This window comes from Myotis yumanensis, unplaced genomic scaffold (assembly GCF_028538775.1).
Source record: "Myotis yumanensis isolate MYYU_CA2020_CCGP unplaced genomic scaffold, mMyoYum1.0.hap1 SCAF_6, whole genome shotgun sequence".
NCBI lineage: Eukaryota > Metazoa > Chordata > Mammalia > Chiroptera > Vespertilionidae > Myotis > Myotis yumanensis.
The window spans coordinates 90,359,520-90,376,595 of NW_027223757.1; the positions used below are offsets into that span (position 1 = coordinate 90,359,520).

Sequence of the window (17,076 nt, forward strand, 5' to 3'; positions counted from 1 at the left end):
AAGAAAATAACAGGCCTCATCTACTATTAGTACTTTAAGAACTAATCCATTTTCATAAATAAGCCATTTATATTCAGTTCTGAAAGCATTTAACGTTTGAGAACCAAGAGACTGTAAGACTCACCAAGCTGCTATCATATGACCAGGGGGTGTGTCCACCATTAAAAATACACACAAATATAATTTAAATATAAATACACAGCTTTCATTTAAGACAGTTAACAAAATAGTCAAATTTCCTCATAACACGTTAATAAGAGCGAAGGCTAAGGTTCAACGGTGGAATCAGTCACAGTAGTATTTGGGGAGAAAGTTGAAGGCTTTGTGCTCCATCTAAGTTTTGCCAAGTCAAAACCCATTTTTACCTTATACACAGCTATAAGGAGAGGGTACTGGGGGGGTCCTCTCTGAGGTTCATTCTTTTCCAGCAGCTGTCTGATAAACTTTTCAATTGCCTTCTCTGACATGCCGCATTGATGGCCCGTCTGTCTCACCAAATCAACCGTCTCTGAAAGTTTGTCATAAATGCTGATCTCATTGGCAGCAAGATCCATGTCTTCCAATGCAAAATCCCTGAGGGAGAGAAAATAAATGTAAAGAAAAGATGGTTTCTTTAAAGTTCTTCCTCCTCAAAGCTGCTTGCTTTAGAGCAGCGCTTTTTGACTGTCCGTGGGAAAGAACCAGTTCGGTGCTTTTCCCAGTCCACTGCAGGCCAATATTTTTGTAAAGTACAATGACTACGTGAGACAAGGTCAAGTTGCTACATAAGTTTTTAAGTATGGCTTAAATGTAGGCTGGTAACAAATGGTTTACAGACCAAACACTTTGAGGAGCACTGGCCTAGGGCACAATAAATCCCCATGCGGACTCTGAAACACCAGTGCCATCCAAAATGACTTCTGAAACCCTTCACAAAAGATCTGCTGCTGGTAATTTACTAAAATAAAAAGAAATGGAATATGGAGAATGTTGCAAATCAATTATTTCTTTCCATTTATATCAGATAGACCAAACAAAAAAAGTTAACTTCCAAGTCTTTTTTGTAACTAACCTTTATTGAGTCAAAAATACCAGCCAAAAGGAAGACCAGTCTTGGGCATGGAGTTTAAACCCCAGCAGCATAACTGGGTAGATGAGACTGCACGCCCGTTCTCCCAGAGTTCTGCAAGCGTTTTTATACATCAGCAGGGGGACGGGAAGAAGAAAGAGGTGGTCTGAAAGAAGCTTACGTTAACATGGGCAAAGAGGTGGGAGAGAGTGAGGGGCCAGCTCTGGGACAGCGGCAGAGTCCACATAAAGACGCGTGCACTCCTGCAGACTGGCTGTGGCAGCAACCCAAAAACAACAAGGGAGGCTCCTGGACTGTCAGGGTAGCCTGGCTATTCTGTGCAAACAGCCACCTGGAAAGCAATCCCACAGGCAATGGAAGGAATGCGAGCAGTCTTTGTTAGCTGGCCCTCGGGCAACAACAGATGAACAATTCTGTCTCCCACTCTCTGGCTGGCCTGCCCCTGTAATTTAATTTAGAACATCTCAGAATTTTCTCCTTATCAGACCCTTTAGCAACACAAGATGAGGAACTGATCCCTGAAGGCAAGATGTACTGTGAGGAATATGCTGATTTGCTTTGTTCCTGGCAGAGCAAGGATTTCAGGCACACAAAAACCACGGCATGGGAGCTCTTCAGACCTTCTCATGCTTTTCCACAAATACAATTTTAGACAATACAGGGCATTTCATTTGTATTTTACATACTTAAAAGACCTACGATCTATAACAATTTCAAGATCCAATTTGTTCTCATAGTTAAAGACTAGTCGTTTCACAGTGGCTATAGAATCAAAGGTAAAATGCCAAGTACAATTCTCTCTATCACTTGTAAAATAAAATTAGTTTAGCCCTAGCCGGTTTGGCTCAGTGTATAGAACATCGGCCTGTAGACTGAAAGGTCCAGGGTTTGATTCTGGTCAAGGGCACATGCCCGGGTTGTGGGCTCGATCCCCAGTCGGGGGCGTGCAGGAGGCAGCCAATCAATGATTCTCATCATCGATGTTTCTATCTTTCTCTCTCTCTCTCTCTCTCCCCTCTCCCTTCCTTTCTAAAATCAATAAAAATATATTTTTTAAAAAATTAGTTTAGTCCTCTTAAAAAAGTGCTTTTGTTACAGAACATTAATATTTCTCTTCATTTATAAAGGGAAAAAAACAGTGCTAGAGATTTATGCTCTCTTCTATTTTTTTTTTTAATGCAAAAGGTCCTCTTATTTCACATCCTTCATTCCCAAAGTGTTTCTAATCTCAAAAACCACTGAAGGGTACACTCTAGTGTTTCAGTAAGGAGGTGCCGCCACCGGAAGAGCAGAGGACAACAGTCCAGCAGAGACAAGGAGGCTGAAATGCCACAAGCCAGCACACCTCAGTAGATCTCTCTTCCAGCAGCGCCTCCTAATGACTCCTGTTTGGTTTTCTTTGTGACTGTAAACCTTTAAGCTCACTAGTGCTGATGCATGCCTGCACATCAGAATCACCTGGAGAGCTTTTAATGAATGCTCGTACCAGGGCTACAACCCAAATCAATCAAATCAGACTTAGACTTTTCTAATTGCAGGTCATCTAGACTTTGAGGAACTGGGGGAGGGAGGAGTAACCCTACACACTACAGGGAATACATCCTTTCCCCAAACTCTCTGCTCTTTTTTGTTGTTGTTAATCTTCACTTGAGGATATTTTCCCCACTGATTTTGAGAGAGAGTGGAAGGGATGGGAAGAGAGAGAGAGAAACATAGATGTGAGAGAGACACACGGATTGGTTACCTCCCACACACGCCCCAACTGGGGTTAGGGATCAAGCCTGCAACCAAGGTACATGCCCTCGACCAGAATCTAATGCACCACCATTCAGTCTGAGGGCTGATGCTCTAACCACTGAGCACCACCCAGGGCAGGGGTGGGCAAACTTTTTGACTCAAGGGCCACAATGGGTTCTTAAACTGGACCGGAGGGCCGGAACAAAAGCATGGATGGAGTGTTTGTGTGAACTAATATAAATTCAAAGTAAACATCATTACATAAAAGGGTACAGTCTTTTTTTTTTTTTTTTTTTTTTTTTTTAGTTTTATTCATTTCAAACAGGCCGGATCCGGCCCGCGGGCCGTAGTTTGCCCACGGCTGACCTAGGGGCAAACTCTCTGCTTTAGCTCAAAGTATTCTTTGTTTTTTTTAAGACCGCCAAGGTTTATGTAAAAGCATGGTGTAAACTCAATTTAAAAATGTGTATTTTTGCCCTGGCCATGTGGCTCAGTTGCTTCAGCATTGTCTATACCAGCGGTTCTCAACCTGGGGGTCTCGACCCCTTTGGGGGTCGAACAACAGGGGTCGCCTAAGACCATCGGAAAACACATATATAATTACATATTGTTTTTGTGATTAATCACTATGCTTTAATTATGTTCAATTTGTAACAATGAAAATACATCCTGCATATCAGATATTTACATTACGATTCATAACAGTAGCAAAATTATAGTTATGAAGTAGCAACGAAAATAATTTTATGGTTGGGGGTCACCACAACATGAGGAACTATATTAAAGGGTCGCGGCATTGGGAAGGTTGAGAACCACTGGTCTATACACTGAAAGGTCACCAGTTCAATTCCTGGTCAGAGCACATGCCTAGGTTGTGGGTTCAGTCCCTGGTCAGGTTGCATATGGGAGGCAACCGACAGATGCTTCTCTCTTCCTTCCTCTCTCTCTAAAATCAATACACACACACACACACACACACACACACACATATATATAAGAAGAAAAGTATAATTTGCTAATTAAACCAGACATCCTTCCGGATGACCTTCCAGAGGAAGCCAGGGTTTCGAGGGAAGCTCGGGTCCCGGGGCCAGAGGGAAGCCGGTGCTGGCAGCCAGGGGAAGGAAGGCCTACTCTTGCACAAATTTCATGCATTGGGCCTCTAGTACACACACACACACACACACACACACACACATACTTAAATGTGTACTTTCAACAAATGGTGCTTGGACAATTGGATATCCACATGCAAAAGAATAAAGTTGGACCCTTCCTTCCAAAATGAATCAAAAGCCTAAACTTGAGCTACAACTATAAAATTCTTAGAGGAAAACACTCCTGGCACTGGATTAGACAATAGCTTCTTAGATATGGCATCAAAAGCATGAGCAGCAAAAGAAATGATAAATTGGACTATGTCAAAATTAACAATTTTTGTGCTGCAAATGATACTATCAAGAAAGTGAAACAAACCACAGAATGGGAAAAATATTTGCAAATAATATATCTGATAAGGGACTGTATTTAAGTACATACATAATTCTTACAGTAATAAAAATATGAATAACCTAATTAGAAAATGAACAAGGGATTTGAATAGACATTTCTCCAAAGGTATCATAAAAGATGTTCAGCATCATTAGCCATGAGTGAAATACAAATCAAAAGCACAGTAAGATACCACTCCCCACCTACTGGAATGGCTACATTAAAAAAGTCAGATAACAATAAGTGTTGGCAAAGATGTTGAACAACTGGAACCCTTGTACCCTGCTCGGAATGTAAAATGATTCAGCTGTTTTGGAAAAAGAGTTCGGCAGTGCATCAAGCAAGCAGGAATAATGTTCATTTATATATACTACAATAAATTACCCAACAATACCTAGTTAAAATCCATTAAAGCTCATTAGACCAGAAAAGAGAGCAGAGGGAATTCTAGAAAAAAAAAATCCAGTAAAGCTTTTTAACGTGTTGGGAGATGGGGCACATGGAGGTATCCCCCAGGCAGAAGAGAACATCATATTGGAGTGCCCTTAGGAGAACCATGAAGGGGACAGAGTGCTGGTGAAGTGAAAGGAGGACAAATTATCATCATTTTTAATGGCTGTTTTACAGCTTTTGTAAACCTCTGCCCATTTTTGATACACATAAAAATCTATTAAACTCCCAGTTTAAATCGCAAAAGCAATAGTTTCTTTTTTGTAATTCAAATATACAATGATATTACAATACTGAATATATTTCTGCAATCTGCTCATCTTCTTCCCTGATATTCTTTTTAAAAAAATATGTTTTCATTAATTTCAGAGATCAAGGGAAAGGAAAAACATCAATGATGAGAAAGAATCATTGACAGGCTGCCTCCCGCATGACCCCTTACTAGGGATGGAGCCTGCAACTGGGGCATGTGCCCTGACCATGAATGGAACCATGACCTCCTCGTTCATGGGTCAATGCTCAACCACTGAGCAACACCAGCCAGGCCTTCTTCCCTGATAGTCTAACACCAGTTCCAAAGTTATCAGAAAGGTAGTTACTTATAATTTAGTGAAATGTCTTCACTAAATTATCTTGATAATAAGCCCTCCTTTTGCCTTCCATTAGGTCAGTGGTTCTCAACTAGGTGCAATTCTGCCCCCGAGGGGTGGGGGTGGGGGGGGAGGACGACACATTTGGGAAGTCTGGAGACATGGTTAATTGTTACACTTGAGGGATACTGCTGGCATCTAGTGGACATGATGTTAAACAACAAAAATCTTGTCTCTAGGTCAGGGTTTCATACCTGAGCGGCTCCCTCCCTGTGATCTAGTGAAAGTCAGCTTTCAAACATGAGAGTTTGGCCCTGGCCAGCTCAGTGGATAGAGCATGGGCCTGAGGACTGAAGGTCCCGGGTTCGATTCCGGTCAAGGGCACGCACCTCGGTTGTAGGTTCAATCCCCAGCCCTGGCTGGGGTGTGTGTAGGAGGTAACCAATCAATGTGTCTCTTTCACATTGATGTTTCTCTCTCTGTCTATCCCTCTCCCTTCCACTCTCTCTAAAAATCAATGGAAAAGTATCCTTGGATGAGGATAAAAAAAGAGTTTGTATAAAAATAAAATAATATCCCTTCAAAAAAAAATCAAACACAAAGTCCTGGCTATGCATCAAGTATAAGGTGACTGAGTGAAATCAGCTGAAGGCTTGAGGGCAGAAAGAAGGTCCAATTCTGGCAGAAATGAGCTTGGCCAGAGAGGGAAGTTCCGAAGAATGACTCTGCCTCCTAACGGTGCCTTAGACCTGCAAGGGCACAGGCAGGAACACTAGCAGCATCACACAAATCAAAGCCTCATGCATGCACCCCCTGGACATGCTGAGTTGTCAGCACCTCTGGGAGAGGGACCCAGGGGCAGAAGTTTTCCCTGCTGACCACACCCCCAACTAGGAGACATTGCTTTGAAACAAGTTCTCAACTAGGGGGGATTCTGCCCCCCAGGGACATGTGGTGATGTCTGAGGATATTTTTTATTGTCAAAACTAAGGAGGTACTACTGGCATACAGTGGGTAAAGACTAAACATCCTGCAAAGCACAGGACAAACCCCGCAACAAGGAACTGTCCTGCTCAAAACATTGAGTACTGAGGTTGTGAAATCCTGCTTTCAAGAGGGGCCTGGGGGAGGGAAGCCGGGGAGCTGTCCACTTCTGAAGGAGCACTTCAAGAACAGGAGGAAGAAAATGACAGCTCTGACGAAATGTTCCCCACAATTCCCTCGGGGTCTCAATCTAGGAAAACACAGGGCACAGGCATAACAGAATGACTGATGGAACATATAAATAAAAATATTTGTTTAAAGCAGAGAACAGGTTAAAAGGTCAGACTAATGTGAACCCTTACTTTGCCCTGTTTATTTAATAGAGTGATATATATATATATCCTAAATACTGATATGACATCAGCCTGGAGGTTCTCAGCTTGGTAAACTAAACAGATATGCCAGCTAGGCAACTCTAAGAGGCAATTATGATTCATCTAGTTAAAACACAAAAGGGGAAACACCAGAGTTGAGAAATAAAGTTTCAAAAACCCATCTAAATATGTCCCAATCTTCAACAATGTGAGCAATATCCAGAGTAATATTAAATTTTGGTTTTCCCCTACTAGGTTCTTTAGTATTATGCTAGCTACATAGTATGCTAATCCATTCTTTAGTATTATGAATATATTCTATTATATTTTGTCCAATGATTGCCATTCATTTTCCCTCTACTATAGGGGAATAAATGGGGCCTTTGAATTATAATAAAAACCACTAAAAAATAATATCTTTAAAGAAAAAATAATTAAACATAACCTAAAAGAGTAGCAATTTAAAGCTGCAATAAGTATTTAAAATTTATAATTGTGAGAATTCTACTTTTTCACATTCCTATCATCACTTGACTCTAATGGTCCCTTTCTTGCCATCTCTTCTCAATGAGATTTGAAGAGTCTAGTACTTTCTTCACTCTCTGAAAATAAGCCTTTTCCATTATTCTCCCAACTTTTTATGTTGAACATTTCAAGCCTCCAAAAAAACTGAAATAGTACAATGAACATCTGTATATCCTTAGATTCACCATTTGTTAACACTTGGCCATATTTGTTTTCTGTCTGTCTCTGTTTTTATTGGAACCATTTGAAAATTAGTTGCAACACATCACAAAATCACTTCTAAATGTTTCAGCATGCATCTCCTAAGAATAAGGACATTATTTTATAGTACATTAAGCATCATTATCATACCTACTAAAATTGATAATTTTCTAGTCTTATCTAATATCCAGTCCATAGTCGAATTTCCCTAACTGTCCCCCAAAAAGGTCATATTGCTTTTTTAGAAAATCTAGGAGCCAACCCACATGTCACACATCAGTTGTGTCTCTTTGGTCTACTTAAACCTAGAACAGATTCTGGCTTTCTTCTTTCTTTTATGACACTGACATATTTAAAGCAGGACCCCTCCACATTTTCATATTTATCTCTGCTTCTATCCTCACCTTTTCCAATTTCCACTGTTTAAGAAATAATAATCTTTCCTCTCCAGATTTCCAATGCATGCACTCTCCCTCCCTTTGGAACCAAGCTCCTAAACAAACAATGCCACCCCAACTTCCTATTTCTCAGGTCTCCATTCACTTATTTGCTGCTTGAAATCATATTTCTGTCCCTCTGCTTTCACCGAGGTCACCAATGGTCTCTACATGCCGAGTCCAAAGGACGTTTTCTCAGTTATCAGCTTCCCTGACCTCTCTGCAGCGGCCACCGTGGCTACTCATTATCTCTCTCCATCAAGTGCTCTCAAACTCTGGCATGATTCTCTGGTTCTTGTCCCAGAGTCTATGTCCCTGGATGTTCGTATTCATCACAATTGTCCTTGACCTTCTCATTCCCTTCCTGGCTTTAACAACCAGCTAGCTATTAGTGAGTCCCAAATCTCTTCTCCAGTCTAGAACTCTCTCCTGAACTCAAGACCCAACTTCCCACAGTCCCCTATATGTAATGTGTCGATAACTGACTTATTATTTTCCCCCAGTAACTGGTTTCTCCTACTACATTCCGTTTCTTATAATGGAAACACCAGTTCTCCAAATTTAAAACCTCTGCTCCTCCTTCCTCATCTCCACCAATGAATCAATCACTAAATCCTCAATTCTACATCCTGTATAGTTCTCCCATTCATCATCTCCTCTTTAGCTCTATACACTAATGGTAGTTAAGGCCCTAAACGTCTCTCCCACAGACAATCACAAAGATGTATTTAATCTCTACACTTTCAGCTCACCTCCTCTTTACTGATCCATCCCCCTTTCTCCACAAGTTACTTTCCTGAAACACAAATTGGCTCACATTACTCATCTATTTAAAATTCCTCCCTTGACTCCCCATACCCTGCTGGGGAACAATTCAGCATGGTGATTAAGAATACAGGCACTGGCCTGGCTGGTGTGGCTCAGTGGTTGATTGACAACCTATGAACCAGGAGATCAGAGATGGATTCCCAGTCAGGGCACATGCCCAGGTTTCAGGCTCAATCCCTTGTAGGAGGCATGCAGGAAGCAGCCGACTGATTAAGTTTCTCTTTCATCAATGTTTCTATCTCTCTCTCCCTCTCCTTTCCTCTCTGAAATCAATAAAAAATATAAAAAAGAATATAGGCACTGGAGTTAGAAAAAGCTGAGTGAATAGATTCTCCATGTATGTGTACAGGCCAGCAGACAGTACTTAACCTCTCTAAGCCTCAGAGTTTTCATTTATAAAATGGGGATAATTGTGTCTTTCCAACAGTGTTGTTAAGGGATTATAAAATGAGATATGTAAAAATTTGTCCCAATACTCAAATTAAATACTTAATAACTATCCTATCTAATAGACATAATATGCAAATTGACCATCACTCCAACACACAAGGTGGCTGCCCCCATGTGGACACAAGATGGCCCGCAGAGGAGGGCAATTGGGGGGGGGACCCAGGCCTGCAGGGGAGGGCAGTTAGGGGCGACCAGGCCAGCAGAGGAGGGCAGTTGGGGGTGACCAGGCTGTCAGGGGAGAGCAGTTAGGTGTCGATCAGGCTGGCAGGTAAGTGGTTAGGGAGTGATCAGGCTGGCAGGCAGAAGCGGTTAGGGGCAATCTGGCAGGTAGGCAGGCAGGCAAGCAGTTGGGAGCCAGCAGTCCTGGATTGTGAGAGGGATCTCAGATTGGAGAGGGTGAAGGCTGGGCTGAGGGACACCCCCGGCCCTGTGCACAAATTTCATGCACTGGGCCTCTAGTCATAAGATAAAGTCCCAATTACTTAGCATGGCTCTTTATGATCTGGTCATTCTACCTATTCAGTCTCATTTCCCATTCCTTCCTCACATTCTGCACTAACACGTTTCAGATCTGTTTGCTTTTGTACACTTAATTCCCTCTGCCCACAAAGCCTAGCCCCCAGTGCTTCGTCCAATGACTGAACTCTCTCCCAACCCTGATTTTTAAACCTTTTAAATTCTGAACCTTAAACACAACTCTATCACTTTGTATTACATCAATTTTTTTAATCTCCCTCTCACACTGAATTGTTTCTTGAAAGCAGAGATAAAGACGATAACAACACACGAAACTAACAACAGACATGCAAATTTACCTAAGAGACAAGAAACCGGACCAGTGTCTATGGAACAAATTTATAGAAAGGACCTAAAAATGATCATTCTGTGCCCAAACTAATTTAATGCAATAATGGTTTATTCATTTTACTTTTTATTCTTCTACTTTAAAAATAAATACATTAGCCCTGGCTGGTGTGGCTCAGTTGGTTGGATGTCGTTCTGTGCACCAAAAGGTTGCTGGTTCGATTCCCAGCCAGGACACATGCCTGGGTTTTGCACTGGATCCCAGGTAGGGGGCATGCAGGAGGCAGCCAATCTATGTTTCATTTCGCTTTCACACCGATGTTTCTCTCTTCTCCCTTCCTCTCTCTCTAAAAATAAACTACTTTTAAAAAAAAAATTCAATAGCCCAATGAAAATTTACATGAGCAGGTTAAGAACCTTATACTTGAACACTCTCTGTGGTATTAAAGTAGTTGTGGAGGAATAAGGGATTCAAAGTGGGTCTTGAAAATTGTTTTGGCCCAAAGATGAAAGGGCCTCTCTCTGAAATGCAAGCCGGGCTGCGTGAACTTCAGTCAAAACTTCCATGTAGTGAAGGAGACAGTTTTGCCACCCTAAGCTGCCTTTAGGGATATTAACTTTAAGTTGGTCATCAAGAAAAGACGCAAAGCACCTTTGACCCTCCCTGGCTTTCCTGCGCTAAGAGATTGGGATGGAAAAGCTTGCTTCAGGAAGACTCCATTGTTTTCTGGGTTGCCTAGCAAAAATGTACATGTTGTGTTCTTCCTTAATTACCTGCAAATCGCTCATTCTCACTTTTGAAATCTAAGATTCCACCCCTCCCCCTCTCCTTTGTCCAAAATGACAAATATACCACTGTCTCACTGTCTTTGAGAATTTCATGCATATGTGAATTCCCTGTTCACGTGCACTAACATGTTTATTTTCTGCTCGGCCAGTGTGGCTCAGTGGTTGAGCATCGACCCATGAACCAGGAGGTCAGGGTTCAATTCCCAGTCAGGATACATGCCAGGGTTTTGGGCTGGATCCCCGGTGGGGTTCCCAGGAGGCAGGGGATCAATGATTCCCTCTCATCATTGATGTTTCTCTCTCCCTCTTCCTACCTCTCCCTAAAATCAATTTTAAAAATATTTATTTTCTCCTATTAATCTGATTCAGATGGGAAAATTTAGAAATGGGAGGGAAAATATTATTTTATAGTTCATATTATAGCCCCCACAATTTCAAAGTCGAATCTGGGTGAAGGCATGTTGTTCCTTAGAGAGAAATGGTGGTAACTCAAATGCAAGTACATTTACGAAGGGAGAGATGTTCATAGACGATTCCACCATGGGAACCACCGCATGAGCAACCAGATAAAGTCTTAATCATATCTTGGAGAAGTCTCTATTACCAGGTGATGACGAAAGAAATATATTCTCGAATTCCAAAGCTATGTGGGCCCTTATTAGACCAGAAAAAGTGTGGCTTGTAGGGTGACTGGCCTTCAAAACACTATGGAACACGAAGAAGGCGAATTTCCCTGGACTGGAAGGCCATTACAAATAGCTCCTTTATTCAGGTCAGTGAACCAAGTCTTCCATGTTCCTTTCTGAAACCCAAGATGCCATGTTTATCACATACCAACAATGTCCTCTTTAACAACTAGAAAGACGGTTCTGAGTGGGGCTGAAAAGCTAATCTCAATATACCAAAAAAATTTGGAAACCCGTCCAAAGGCAGTGAAAGGCCGACTTCGCTAGCACCTCTCCTGTGAGGCCTGGGAGACAGGCCCACCCAGGGCGACCTCGCTTTGCTCCCGGGGAGAACCCCGGGAAGCGGGGCGACGTCTTAAGGGAGTCGGCCCGGGGGAGCGGCCCGGGGATGCTGTCAGTCTGCACAACTCCGGAGGCTCAAAAAAGAGGTCAGCGAAGGGGCAAGCGGGGGCGGCAGGGGAGGGGCTGCGCGAGGATGTCACAGACGGCGCGGCGGCGACAGGTCACGGAGCGACCTCCCCCACCCGGCCCTGGGCCCCAGTCACTCACATGCGGGGCCCGCGCCCCTCGGGCTCCTCCCGCCTCGGGGACAGCAGCCGCCGGGCGAGAAAGAGAAGCCGACAACTTCCTGCTTCCGGCGCGCAACCCGGAAGCGACTCCCAAGCTACCGGCGCGGCCGCACGCCTAGAGTAGCTCCTTCTCCACTGCCCCGCTGCGCCAAACGCAGAACGCATGACGTCAGATGCTCGCGGTCACTCTCGCGAGATCTGGAGAGCGGGGTTCTCGCTCCCCCTGGCGTTCAGTTCTTCCTTCTCAATGCTTTCCGGCTGCACTGACACAGACTAAGTGCCGGAACGGATTCGTTCAACAAGCATTTGTGAGCCCCCTCCTGCGTGCCAGGCAGTGTGATAGGCACTAAGGGTGAGTGTGGGAAGGATGAGTAAATGGAGGGCAGGCCCTTACCTCCGGAGCTTCTCGTCTAAACGAGAGAAGGACAAACAGGTAACTCAAATTTACACCTGGCCCACTCAAGTTTTTTAAAATTTTGTTTTAGAGAGAGGAAGGGAGAGAGCCAGAGAAACACCCGATGTGAGAGAGAAACCTCAATTGGTTGCCTTGTGCATGCGTCCTGACCGGGGTCGAACCACACCCGCGGGGGCTCAATACTTTTTGAGTCTTTTCTGCCAGACATTACCAAGCACTTTATATTCGGGAAACCGCCCCAACAACCCTATGACATAAATAGCCCCACAACATTTATCCTCGCACCAACCAAGCTGGAGTTTACGAAAAGGTTAACCTGCTGGGATTACATATATAAAGAGCGGTGGTGTCATGATTTGAACCCAGGCTCCTTATCTTACCCTGTTTTTAGTGCCAAAGAGCTTAACTGCTTTCTCCAAGAGATCTGCCAACAAAATGCTACTGGATTCACACTAAGGAAGCCACAGGTACCAAGGCTGTGTGATACTGATGCAGGAATAGGCAAACCAATTAAACAGAACAGAAACCAAAACCACTCATATATAGACACTTTATGAAAAAGAGGTATAAGAGGGGAGTGAGGAAAGGATAATGCTTTCAATAAATACTACTGGGTCAGCTGTATATCCATGTAGGAAAAAATGAAACTTGACTCCTACTTTACATGATACAGCAAAATAAATTCTATGTGCAAGGTAGATCTAGCTAAGGCAAAACAATAAAACTTTAAAGCTGCTCTGTCCAATACTGTCACTGTGCAAGTGACTACTGAATACCTAAAATGTGGCTAGTCGGAATTGAGGTGTTCTATAAGAGATAAAATTGATACATTGGACTGCATTAAAATTAGAAGAGAATGAAAAACAAGCTGTAGAGTAAAAGAAACAAGCTTGTATCCAGGATATAAAAAGAACACCCCCCCCCCCCCAAAAAAAAGAAAGAAAAAAGAGCCAAATAGAAAAATGGACAGAAGATTTGAACACAAAAAGATATCACAAAAGATGATATCTAAATGGTAAATACACATATGAAGAAGTGTTCAACTTCCTTAATCATTAATGGTTAGGCAAATGATTACTGAGATATACAAGCTCCAGAATTGCTTAAGTGAAAAAGACTGGCAACATTAAGTGTTGACAAGGAAGCAAAGCAACAGCAACTCACACACTGTGGTAGAAATGTAAATTGCTACAGCCATCTTGGAAAACAAATTGGTGTTAATTAATAAATTATAATATAAACATAACCTATTATCCAGCAATTCTAATTCTAGGTATATACCCCCCAAATTCATGTACAAAGTTGCACACAAGAATATTGGCCCTGCCCGTAGCTTAGTTTTTAGAGCATTGTCCCCATACACTAAGGTTTCGGGTTCAATCCCTGGTCAGGACACATACAAGAATCAACTAATGGCCCTGGCCCGTGTGGCTAAGTGGTTGGAGCATCAGCCCATGCACTGAAGGGCCTCAGGTTTTATTCCCAGTCAAGGGCATTTACCTGGGTTGCAGGCTTGCTTACCACCTCTGGTCAGGGCGTATGCAGAAGGCAGTCAGTAGCAACCAGTCTATGTGTCTCTCTCTCTCTCTCTCTCCCCTCCCTTCCTCCCTTCCACTCTGAAAAAGTAATGGAAAAAATATCCTCAGGTGATGTTTTTTGAACAACAAAAAAGAATCAACCAATGAATGCATAAATAAATAGAAGCACAAATCGATGTTTCTCTGTCCCTTCCTCTCTCTAAAAACAATCAATCAATAAAAATTTTTAAAAGAATATTAACAGCATCATTATTTGTAACAGGCACAATATGGAAACATCCAAAATGCCCATTACCAATAGAATAAATACCCTGCAGTATATTCCTCCAACAGAACACTACACAACATTGAAAAATGAACCACTACGTACAACAACATGAATATATCTCACAAACATGTTAAACAAAAGAAGCCAGATATAAAAACACTTTATGACTCCATTTATATAAATTTCCAAAACTAATCTATGAATTTAGAACTCAGAAAGTGGTTAATTACCTTCGGGGATGGGGAGGGGCACTGATTGATGGGGGTGCTTCTGTGGAGCTGGAAACAGGTTTGTTTTTTTCTTGATTTGATAGTGGTTACACAGGTGGGTTTGTTTTGTGATATTTAATTGAACTGCCACACTTAGTATCTGTCCACTTTTCTGGATGTATATTATACTTCAATTTAAATATTTACTTTAAAAAAATGTGCTCTGGGGAGTCCAGATGTCCTAAAAATCCCATGTCTTTCTGGCCCTTCCTGTCATTTTCTATACCAGAGCCCGAGTGACACTTCCAAAAGATGCAGTAAACATTAGACACAATAAATGAAGTAAATACAAGCTACTCTAATTTAACGTGAACTATTAGTTATAACTCAGAAAAGGAACCTAGGCCTCTTTGTAGACTCCTTCCTAAAGTCACTGGCACCCAATGTTCCCTTAGGGACAAAAAGATCAACAAATAGTGAGGCTCTTAAAGAAGGATTTTGAAATGAGACAGCAGGACACTGTCTTATTCTTGTGTAAAACTCCAAAGCATCTTCACTGTGCCCTAAGCCTCCCAAAATATATAGTAAGAAACTACAAAAGGTCCAGGAAAAGGCAACTCAGATAACAGACAAAATGGACAATAATAAAGCCTTTTCCTAATCCACTCATCTGCTGATGGGCACTTAGGCTGTTTCCAAATCTTAGCTATGGTGAATTGTGCTGCTATGAACATAGGGATGCATATATCCTTTCTGATTGGTGTTTCTGGCTTCTTGGGATATATTCCTAGAAGTGGGATCACTGGGTCAAATGGGAGTTCCATTTTTAGTTTTTTGAGGAAACTCCATACTGTTCTCCACAGTGGCTGTACCAGTCTGCATTCCCACCAGCAGTGCAAAAGGGTTCCTTTTTCTCCACATCCTCTCCAACACTTGTTGTTTGTTAATTTGTTGATGATAGCCATTCTGACAGGTGTGAGATGATACTGCATTGTCGTTTTGATTTGCATTGTGGTACATCTACACCAGTGATTCCCAAAGTGGGCGCTACAGCCCCCTGGTGGGCACTGCAGCGATCCAGGGGGGTGGTGATGGCCACAGATGCATTTGTTTTAACTTTTTTTGTATTACCTTTCCATTCTGAGTTCAATAAATAGTTTCATAATTTCAAACTTCAATGTTTCTAATTTACACCTTTCTTTACTATATTTTACGAAAAAGGTAGAAACATTAATACATACATCTTTCTGTTTAATTGCTATTAAAATTTTTAAAAAAATTAATTTCCAGGGGGCGCTGGGTAATATTTTTTCTGGAAAGGGGGCGGTAGACCAAATAAGTTTGGGAACCACTGATCTACACAATGGAATACTACGCTGCGGTAAAAAAGAAGGAGTTCTTACCATTTGCAACAGCATGGATGGAACTGGAGAGCATTATGCTAAGTAAAATAAGCCAGTCAGAGAAAGATAAATACCACATGATCTCACTCATTTGTGGAATATAGTGGACAACATAGGCTGATGAAAAGGGATAGATGCAGAGACAGAGAAGCAGCAATAAGACTGTCAAACCTCAGAGGGAAAGTAGGGGAGGGTGGGGGTAAGGGGGAGAGATTAACCAAAGGACTTGTAGGCATGCATATAAGCCCAACCAATGGACACAGTCAACAGGGGGGCAAGGGCATGAGTGGGGGTGGGGGGTTTATGGGGGAAATGAAGTCACATATGTAATACCTTAATCAATAAAGAAATTAAAGATGGAAAAATAAATAAATAAATAAAAAGCAAAAATAAAAAAATAAAGCCTTTTCCTTCCATCTCAAGGGTTACAAAGAAGGCATGAACACAAGACCACAGGCAGTGTGAAACTAATTATACCTTACATTAGCATTGTTTTTTGTTTTTTTTTGACATTTTGTTTTGTTTTAATATTTTTATTGTTTTTTAAAGAAAGAGGAAGGGGGGAAAATCTATTCATAATTGGTTGCCTTCTGCATGTCCCCTACTAGGGATTGAGCCCAAAACCCGGGCATGGGCCCTGATGGGAATGGAACTGGCAACCATATGGTGCACAGAGGACACCCAACCAACTGAGCTACACCGGCCAAGGCTAAAACAATGGTTTACGGCCATTATGCATCCAGTGAAACCTGAGCACCCTATGCTCAGTGCTCTGTGAGGAGGGCATCGAGATGCAGGAAGGCCAGTTCCTCTCTCACGGAGCTCGCTGTCTAGTTTGATCTTTACACCCTGTATAACCTTATTCCTACTTGACAATTACAGAAACTAGGATTGAACTGTGGTTAGGGGCACAGGCTCACAGCTGTGGTACTTTGAGCAAGTTATTAATCTGTTTTCTCAAAGTAAAAAGGGAATAAATAGTAATATCTACCTCATAAGGTTTAAAAATATTTTTATTGATTTCAGAGAGGAAGTGAGAGAGAGAGAGAGAAAAAAACATCAATGATAAGAGAGAATCATTGATCGGTTGCCCCCTGCACACCCCACACCAGTGATCAAGCCTGCAAGCTGGGCATGTGACTGACGCTCAACCACTTAGCCACACCAGCTGGGCATACCTCAGAGGGTTTTCAATATTAAATATTGTCAAAAGTTCAGAAATACTGGAAGTAAAACCACTGGATCAATGACATAATAAT

At 42.1% G+C, this 17,076-nt stretch overlaps 1 protein-coding gene across 1 annotated transcript in view; it reads right to left on the reverse strand.

Annotated features, from left to right (window-relative positions):
* CUNH6orf89 (chromosome unknown C6orf89 homolog) overlaps positions 1 to 12,079 on the reverse strand; it is a 32,382-nt gene extending 20,303 nt beyond the window's left edge. Inside the window, exons 1-2 of the mRNA XM_070418673.1 lie at positions 11,965 to 12,079; positions 366 to 573 (exon numbers count right to left, since the gene is read on the reverse strand). Coding sequence (XP_070274774.1) covers positions 366 to 573; positions 11,965 to 11,966 — 210 coding nt within the window. The 5' untranslated portion in view covers positions 11,967 to 12,079. The remainder of the gene's footprint in view (positions 1 to 365; positions 574 to 11,964) is intronic.
* Between the last annotated feature and the right edge of the window lie 4,997 nt (positions 12,080 to 17,076).